Source organism: Tupaia chinensis, unplaced genomic scaffold (genome assembly GCF_000334495.1).
Source record: "Tupaia chinensis unplaced genomic scaffold, TupChi_1.0 Scaffold144171_2, whole genome shotgun sequence".
Classification (NCBI taxonomy): domain Eukaryota; kingdom Metazoa; phylum Chordata; class Mammalia; order Scandentia; family Tupaiidae; genus Tupaia; species Tupaia belangeri.
In genome coordinates this window covers 1,650,290-1,658,979 of record NW_006204028.1, presented here as the reverse complement: position 1 = coordinate 1,658,979, position 8,690 = coordinate 1,650,290, and the positions used below count along the sequence as shown (strand labels likewise).

Sequence of the window (8,690 nt, the reverse complement as noted above, 5' to 3'; positions counted from 1 at the left end):
GGTCCTGGGGTCATGGCCAGGAGGGTTCAGGGTACTGACCCCTCCTCCTTCCCTCTCAGGGTGAGACTGGTCCCAGCGGCCCTGCTGGTCCCACTGGAGCTCGTGGTGCCCCCGTAAGTACAGAAGACCCAGTCGAGACCCCACCTCGGCCTCTCTCCCCCTTCACACTGTCCCCTTGGCCCTCTCTGCCCCACTCTCTACCCCCCCACCTTCTCCAAAGCCAGGCCTCTCTCCAGCTTGCCTCTCGTTCTCCTAGGGAGACCGTGGTGAACCTGGTCCCCCCGGCCCTGCTGGCTTCGCTGGCCCCCCTGTGAGTACTGAGCCCCTCTTCGTTTTACATAACCCACCGGACTGGGACCTTGCATGACTGAATGAGCACAGAGGTGTCAGCCTGAGTGGGAGGTGGGTAGGAGGGGACGGCTTCCCGCCTGGAGTGACTGCCCCTCCCGACTCCCTCCCGACACGGGTATGGGTAGGTCCTGTCCTCCACTCACCAGCTCCTTCCTCCCGCAGGGTGCTGATGGCCAACCTGGTGCTAAAGGCGAGCCTGGTGACGCTGGTGCTAAAGGCGATGCTGGTCCTCCCGGCCCTGCTGGCCCCGCTGGCCCCCCTGGCCCCATTGTGAGTGTCACAGCCTCTGTGCCCTGAGAGGCTGGCGGGCTCGGACCAGGACTGGCCCAGACTTGATGCCCCTTTGCTCCCCTACAGGGTAACGTTGGTGCTCCTGGACCCAAAGGTGCTCGCGGCAGTGCTGGTCCCCCTGTGAGTAGCCCGCCTCTGTCCTGCGCACCCCCGCCTACTTGGTGCGGGGTCGGGTGGCTGGTCAGCCTGGTCACTGAGTGGGCTGGACAGCCCTCCTGACCGTGCCCGTGTGCTCTTCCCCCAGGGTGCTACTGGTTTCCCTGGTGCTGCTGGCCGCGTTGGTCCCCCTGGCCCCTCTGTAAGTATCCGCGGGGTTCTGCTGCTCTAAGGAGGGGCACAGGCTGTCGGGAGGTTGGCGAGCCCGGCTGAGCCTCACTGACACTCCAGTGTTCACTAGAGACTGACAGGCCCTCTTCTCCACACCCAGGGAAATGCTGGACCCCCTGGCCCTCCTGGCCCTGCTGGCAAAGAAGGCGGCAAAGGTCCCCGTGGTGAGACTGGCCCTGCTGGACGTCCTGGTGAAGTTGGTCCCCCTGGCCCCCCTGGCCCCGCTGGCGAGAAAGGATCCCCTGGTGCTGACGGACCTGCTGTAAGTGCTGGCACGGAGCTCTGGAGCTCTGGAGCTGCCCAGAGCTGGGCCGAGGTCCCCATGGCCCTGCACATCGCCTCATTCCCTGTCTCCCTCCCTAGGGTGCTCCCGGTACTCCTGGACCTCAGGGTATTGCTGGACAGCGTGGTGTGGTTGGCCTGCCCGGTCAGAGAGGAGAAAGAGGCTTCCCTGGTCTTCCTGGCCCCTCTGTAAGTGCCCCTCTCATCTTGGGAGACCCTCCAAGAAAGATTGTCAAGGGACTTGGGCCTTGGAGGGTGCCCTGGGGGTGGTGGAGCCAACAAGGTTGACAGCAATGACTTCAGGGTGCTCTGGAGCCCTCCCCAGCCTGTCTGTGGCCTGACTCTTTCTTCCCCCTTAGGGCGAACCTGGCAAACAAGGTCCTTCTGGAGCAAGTGGAGAACGTGGTCCCCCTGGTCCCATGGGCCCCCCTGGAATGGCTGGACCCCCTGGTGAATCTGGACGTGAGGTGCGCAGTCCCCGGCCCCCGGGCCAGTGCCCTCAGCATGACATTTTGGCCTTGGCCTGAGCTGTCCTTCCCCGGCTGGCTCTCACCTCTCTCTCTTTTCCTCTCTCTCTCCAGGGATCTCCCGGTGCTGAAGGCTCCCCTGGAAGAGATGGCTCTCCTGGCCCCAAGGTAAGACAGCACACCCCAAGGCCACAGCCTCGCCCGTCATGCTGTTCCCTGCAGCTGGCACTGACCACCTTCCCTTACCCTTCCCTCCCAGGGTGACCGTGGTGAGACTGGCCCTGCTGGACCCCCTGGTGCTCCTGGTGCCCCCGGCGCCCCTGGCCCCGTCGGCCCTGCTGGCAAGAATGGCGATCGTGGTGAGACTGTAAGTGACTGGGCTCGGCTCAGCTCCCCACTTCTGGTCTGGCCAGGGGCTCCCTGGGCCTGCATAGAGAACCAGGGTAGACGTCTGGCCTCCCAGGCAGAGCAAGAAGAGGAGGTCTTATGAAATGGCCGGGCCCAGTCTCCCTGAGAAAGCAGCCCCAGTGCTGGCTCAAGGCCCCTCTCCCAGAGAGAACCGCATTTCCACCAAACGAGGGGTTCACTTAGCTCTCATGAAGCCTGGCTCAAGGCCCCTCTCCCAGAGAGAACCACATTTCATGTGGGAAAGGGGGGTCTGTAGCTCTCATGAAGCCTGGCTCTAGGGGTCGGGAGGGACATGACTATGGGAAGATGTGGGAAATTGGGGTCTGGCTGGGGCACTGTCGTCCTGCAGCCTGAGCCTCTCTGTCCGGCTCTCACACCCTCTCTGCTCTTTCCAGGGTCCTGCTGGCCCTGCCGGCCCCATCGGCCCTGTTGGTGCCCGTGGCCCCGCTGTAAGTGTCCTGCTCTGTCCCCCATGCCCTCCGGCCCTGCTGGCAAGAATGGCGATCGTGGTGAGACTGTAAGTGACTGGGCTCGGCTCAGCTCCCCACTTCTGGTCTGGCCAGGGGCTCCCTGGGCCTGCATAGAGAACCAGGGTAGACGTCTGGCCTCCCAGGCAGAGCAAGAAGAGGAGGTCTTATGAAATGGCCGGGCCCAGTCTCCCTGAGAAAGCAGCCCCAGTGCTGGCTCAAGGCCCCTCTCCCAGAGAGAACCGCATTTCCACCAAACGAGGGGTTCACTTAGCTCTCATGAAGCCTGGCTCAAGGCCCCTCTCCCAGAGAGAACCGCATTTCCACCAAACGAGGGGTTCACTTAGCTCTCATGAAGCCTGGCTCAAGGCCCCTCTCCCAGAGAGAACCACATTTCCACCAAACGAGGGGTTCACTTAGCTCTCATGAAGCCTGGCTCTAGGGGTCGGGAGGGACATGACTATGGGAAGATGTGGGAAATTGGGGTCTGGCTGGGGCACTGTCGTCCTGCAGCCTGAGCCTCTCTGTCCGGCTCTCACACCCTCTCTGCTCTTTCCAGGGTCCTGCTGGCCCTGCCGGCCCCATCGGCCCTGTTGGTGCCCGTGGCCCCGCTGTAAGTGTCCTGCTCTGTCCCCCATGCCCTCAGAACCCTTGTCCAGATGTGGGTGCACCCCACTCAGCCCAACAGAACCTCCACCTGACGGCCTGTCCCCTCCTCTCTTCTAGGGACCCCAAGGCCCCCGTGGTGACAAGGGCGAGACAGGCGAACAGGGCGACAGAGGCATAAAGGGTCACCGTGGCTTCTCCGGTCTGCAAGGTCCCCCTGGCCCTCCTGTGAGTATGCTCAGCCCTCCCCGCCCTGGTGCCATTGTCTTCTGTGCCGAGTGACGGTGGGGGAGGAGCACTTTGCCTCAGTTTCCCCCTCTGGATAATCTTTCTGACTCTTCCCTAGTGGGGTCTTGGGTCTGAAGATTTACTGCATTCCCCAGTAGCTTCTGAGGGTTGAGAGATGCTACAGAAAGGGATTGTGAGAGGGGTCTCAGAAAGGGATTGTGAGAGGGGTCTCAGCCTCCGGACACCCTGGGGCTAGCGTCATAGAATAACAAGGGATGCGGGTTGCCCATGCTGCTCTGCATCTCCCTAGCCAGCCCCGCTGGCTGCATCTGACCACGCTGGCCCTGAATTGCCTTTGCCTCTGTCCTTCAGGGCTCTCCTGGTGAACAAGGCCCCTCTGGAGCTTCTGGTCCTGCTGGTCCCCGAGTAAGTCATCTCTCCTTCCTCCTCCTCCACCTGCATGCCCAGCCCAGGCTTACCTAGGCCCTTTGCCTGGGACCTGGGCGTCCCCCATTCTCTGAAGAAGGCTTCTGGGACAAGAGTAGAGAAGGGAGGAAGAGTCCCAGGCAGACAATGTTACCCGCCCTCGGCCTCCCCACTCCCTGCGCCTTCCTGCCACACCACGATTCTTGCTCAGCAACAGGAATGAGCAATGACATGTCTCAGGGAGGAGGCATCTCGGGGAGGTGGCTCTGAGCCAGCAGGCGGGTGGGGAGCTTGTCTGCTGGAGTTCGAGTTGTCTTGGGACTTCTCTAACCATCTCTCCCTTCCAGGGTCCCCCTGGCTCTGCTGGTAGTCCCGGCAAAGATGGACTCAACGGTCTCCCAGGCCCCATTGGTCCACCTGGTCCTCGTGGTCGCACTGGTGATGCTGGTCCTGTTGTAAGTAGCCCTCACTCTCCAGGCCTTCTGGACCCCCAGCCCGAAGGGCACTTGGACACCGGTAATCTCTGCTCTCCCTCTCTGCACAGGGTCCCCCTGGCCCTCCTGGCCCTCCTGGTCCCCCTGGCCCTCCCAGCGGGGGTTTCGACTTCAGCTTCTTGCCCCAGCCACCTCAAGAGAAAGCTCAGGATGGTGGCCGCTACTACCGGGCCGACGACGCCAACGTGGTCCGTGACCGTGACCTCGAGGTGGACACCACCCTCAAGAGCCTGAGCCAGCAGATCGAGAACATCCGGAGCCCCGAGGGCAGCCGCAAGAACCAAGCCCGCACCTGCCGTGACCTCAAGATGTGCCACCCCGACTGGCAGGGCGGTGAGGGCCTCCCCTGGCCGCCCCCTCCTCCCACTCAGGCCAGACGGTGTCTCTAAGCCCTTGTGCCCCCCTCCCCTGACGCCACCTCGCCCTTCTCCACCACAGGAGAATACTGGATTGACCCCAACCAAGGCTGCAACCTAGACGCCATCAAGGTCTTCTGCAACATGGAGACAGGCGAGACCTGCGTGTACCCCACCCAGCCCAGCGTGGCCAAGAAGAACTGGTACGTCAGCAAGAACAAGGACAAGAGGCACGTCTGGTTCGGCGAGAGCATGACCCACGGATTCCAGGTGCGTGAGCTGGACCCTAGAGCCATCTCAGGAAATGGGCTAGCCCTCTGCTCAGTGTAATGGACGGAGCCGGGCTGGGGAAAGGAGTCCTGGGTCCTCGGTACTGGCTCAGACATGGCGCCCACAAGCAAGAGATGCTCTCCCACTGTCAGGGATCCCAGGGATGCTCTCAGACTCAGGCAGGGCCTGGGGCGTTGGCACAGTCACGCGCTCCTCACTCTTCTCCTCTTTCCCCTGCAGTTCGAGTGACTCCGACCCCGCCGATGTGGCCATCCAGCTGACCTTCCTGCGCCTGATGTCCACCGAGGCCTCCCAGAACATCACCTACCACTGCAAGAACAGCGTGGCCTACATGGACCAGCAGACTGGCAACCTCAAGAAAGCCCTGCTCCTCCAGGGCTCCAACGAGATCGAGATCCGGGCCGAGGGCAACAGCCGCTTCACCTACAGTGTCACCACCGACGGCTGCACGGTGAGTCCCCGAGGGCCCAGTGGGGCCACCGGCTCTCCAGGCTGGGGCTCTTTTGGCAGGCCGCAGTGCCCCATCATTCCCACTTGGTAACACCCCTCTCTCATCGTCTCCCTTCACCCCAGAGTCACACCGGAGCCTGGGGCAAGACTGTGATCGAATACAAAACCACCAAGACCTCCCGCTTGCCCATCATCGACGTGGCCCCCTTGGACATCGGCGCCCCAGACCAGGAATTCGGCTTCGACGTTGGCTCTGTCTGCTTCCTGTAAACTCCCTCCACCCCGACCTGGCTCCCGCCCACCCCACCCACGTGCCCCCCACCCTGGAAACCAGACAAACAAGCAAAACTGAACCCCCCAAAAAGCCAAAAAATGGGAGACAATTTCACATGGACTTTGGAAATTTTTTTTTTCCTTTGCATTCATCTCTCAAACTTAGTTTTTATCTTTGACCAACTGAACATGACCAAAAACCAAAAGTGCATTCAACCTTACCAAAGAAAAAAAAAAAAAAAAGAATAAATAAATAACTTTGTAAAAAAGGAAGCTTGGTCCACTTGCTTGAAGACCCAGTGGGGGTAAGTCCTTTTCTGCCCGTTGGGCTTATGATACCCCAATGCTGTCCTTTCTGCTCTTTTCTCCACCCCCTTCGGGGCCTCCCCTCCATTGCTCCCCAAATCTAAGTCTCCCCAAAAGGCACAGGAAACAATGCATTGTCTGCCTAGCAACCAAAGGCAATGCTAAAACCCAAGTGGCCCGCACCCCTCAGCCCAGCTCCTCCCACCCACGGCTCCCAGACCCTGGGGGACCTGAGGTGTTCAGACTGCCAAAGAAGCCTTACCACCTGGCATCCACGTGACCCCTGCGACAGACCCCTCTTCGTTTTTGAGGGGTCCATGCCAGGGGCATCACTGGTCCCTCAACGGGTTTGGAGGAGAGTCAGGAAGGGCCACGACAGAGCCGAAACATCGGATTTGGGGAAAGCGTGTCAACCCCCCGTGCACAGGGTTGGGTGGGAGAGATTGTTCTGTTCCTTGTGTAATTGTGTTGCTGAAAGACTACCTCGTTCTTGTCTTCATGTGTCACCGGGGCAACTGCGTGGGGGTGGGGATGGGGGCAGGGTGGAAGGGCTCCCCGTTTTATATCAACGGTGTGACATCTCTGTGACGGGGCAGGGCAGGGAGGGGGGTCACTGGTGCTATAGAACTTGACATGCCCCCCCAGGCCAGCAAATGTTCCTTTTGTTCACAGTCTTTTTTTTTATTCTTTGTTTTTTTTTTTTTCTTTCTTTCTTTCTTTCTTTAATTCTTTCCACGGATGGGGACTCATGTGAAGTTTCTAAAGGTGCTATTTAACATGAGGGGAGAGAGTGCCTCGCGCCAGCCTGCCTGCTCCGTCTCCACTCTCTCCACCCACCTCTGGCTTCTGCCCTCCTCTCTAACCTCTCTCCCCCAACCCCCCCCCCCCCCGCCTCTGCATCCCATCCTCCTGGCCTCGGCCTCTCTCCTGGTCAGTCCTGCCTCCTCTCTCGCCTCCTCTCTCCTCCTCTCTCGGGTTTCAGAGCACAACTTCCCAAAGCACAAAGCAGTTTTTCCCCCCAGGGGTGGGAGGAAGCAAGAGACTCTGTACCTATTTTGTATGTGTATAATAATTTGAGATGTTTTTAATTATTTTGATTGCTGGAATAAAGCATGTGGAAATGACCCAAACATACCTGCAGTGGCCTCCTAATTTCCTTCCTTGGAGTCAGTGGTTGGAGTCAGTGGAGGGGGACTGGGGAGGCGGCTCCGGGGTGGGTGGGCTCGCCCCCCTTGCCTGCCCTTTCTCCCCTCCCCCTCTCCTCTGTCCCCCCAGCCCCTTCGCTGTCCCCTGGCCTTTCTTATGCCTTCGACGTTTTTCTTTCCTCTTATTTTCCTCTCTCTTGCAGTCCTTGCAGTTCTTCCAAACCCTCTTCTCCGCGGCAGTGCCATACCCGCACCCCACACACACGTGCGCCATCCCCGTCCTGGGTCGCCCACACCATGTGCCCCTCCCCCATCAGCACCATCATCTCCCCACTGCCTTGGGCACCCTGCAGGGCTGGGGGGCTGTTGGAATTGCGTGTGGCTTTGGGAGGGTGAGGAGCACGAACTGGCGATGAGGACCTGGGAGCCTCTGAGTAAGGCCTCTCTCCCTGCAAACAAACATGGCGACTATCTGACCTTGTCTCCTCCTCTTCCCTTCCCAAGATGCCCTGGGAGGACAGCAGGAGGGGTCTGCTGAGCTGGGGGCAGGGGAGCAAGAGAGCAGGAACCCCAGGCATGGGGGAGGCCTCAGCGGCCTTCCACTACCTGGAAGGACAGAAGCCCAGGCCTGGGCCCCTCTGGGCCTTCTGAATCACCAGGACATGAGACCGCTGGGGTGCTAGGTGGCCTGGGGAACCCCTACTTCCTGCCATTCCTTTTCCTTCTCCTTTCCCCTCCCCCAAATTCTTGCCTCCTCCTTGCCTTCTTCCTCTCTTCTGTTTTCCTTCACCCTTCACCTGCCCCCTGCCATGCCCTACCTGCCTAAGAACCCCGAGCCCCAGAGGAAAGGCGACAGTCTCAGGGAATGGGGGCAGCTGTGTGTGGCCAGTGGGGAACAGGAATTCCAGAGTCGGAAGCCTGGAATGACACGGCTACCCAGAGACCCGAAGACAGGGAGATGACAGCCATCACCCCTCCCACCCAGATCTCAGGGCCGAAACCTCCAGGGAAGGAGAGGCCCGCGTGGGCAGAGGCCGTCTGTGGGCAGCGCTGGTAGTATGGCTGTCATTACGTATTCATGGCTATTAATTATGGCCTTTCACAACCCATCGTTAGAGCCGCCACAACAAGGACGTGTAGACAGGGACTTGGTCTCCAGAGGCTGGAACCTCACGGCATATTAACAAAGACTCATTCCTAAACGAGTTACCCACAGTGCCGTGGTGCCCGCTGAGCCGTCACTCAGTGCATTGACTGATTGGTGATGTCTACCTGGGAGACTGTCCAGGTAACCTCCATCTGCCTGGACCTCCGGCCCTTGCTGTTCAGGCCCCACCTCCATCTGTCCCCGTGGAGGATCTAGAAGTTTCCCGAACCCAGCATCCAAGGCTCTGCCTGACCACTGTGCACCTAAGCTCATGTCCCCTCCCGTCACTGTATCTGTCACACCAGCCAAAAGGGACGCTGCAGCTCCCACACATGTGCCACACGTGCTGTTCCCAGGTCGTTTTATTTTAGGATA

At 60.1% G+C, this 8,690-nt stretch overlaps 1 protein-coding gene across 3 annotated transcripts in view; it reads left to right on the top strand.

Moving 5' to 3' along the window:
* COL1A1 (collagen type I alpha 1 chain) overlaps window positions 1–7,157 on the top strand; it is a 24,174-nt gene extending 17,017 nt beyond the window's left edge. The window contains exons 34-51 of one of the 3 annotated variants that reach the window (XM_006166190.3): window positions 60–113; window positions 257–310; window positions 514–621; window positions 709–762; window positions 887–940; window positions 1,070–1,231; window positions 1,333–1,440; window positions 1,611–1,718; window positions 1,833–1,886; window positions 1,978–2,085; window positions 2,522–2,575; window positions 3,320–3,427; window positions 3,800–3,853; window positions 4,201–4,308; window positions 4,398–4,680; window positions 4,786–4,971; window positions 5,201–5,445; window positions 5,568–7,157. In XM_006166190.3, coding sequence (XP_006166252.1) covers window positions 60–113; window positions 257–310; window positions 514–621; window positions 709–762; window positions 887–940; window positions 1,070–1,231; window positions 1,333–1,440; window positions 1,611–1,718; window positions 1,833–1,886; window positions 1,978–2,085; window positions 2,522–2,575; window positions 3,320–3,427; window positions 3,800–3,853; window positions 4,201–4,308; window positions 4,398–4,680; window positions 4,786–4,971; window positions 5,201–5,445; window positions 5,568–5,714 — 2,049 coding nt within the window. In that variant the 3' untranslated portion in view covers window positions 5,715–7,157. Of the gene's footprint in view, window positions 1–59; window positions 114–256; window positions 311–513; window positions 622–708; window positions 763–886; window positions 941–1,069; window positions 1,232–1,332; window positions 1,441–1,610; window positions 1,719–1,832; window positions 1,887–1,977; window positions 2,086–2,521; window positions 2,576–3,152; window positions 3,207–3,319; window positions 3,428–3,799; window positions 3,854–4,200; window positions 4,309–4,397; window positions 4,752–4,785; window positions 4,972–5,200; window positions 5,446–5,567 lie in introns of those variants that run through there. The other 2 variants (XM_014583240.2, XM_014583241.2) reach the window with 2 other exon arrangements.
* The last annotated feature ends 1,533 nt before the right edge of the window (window positions 7,158–8,690 follow it).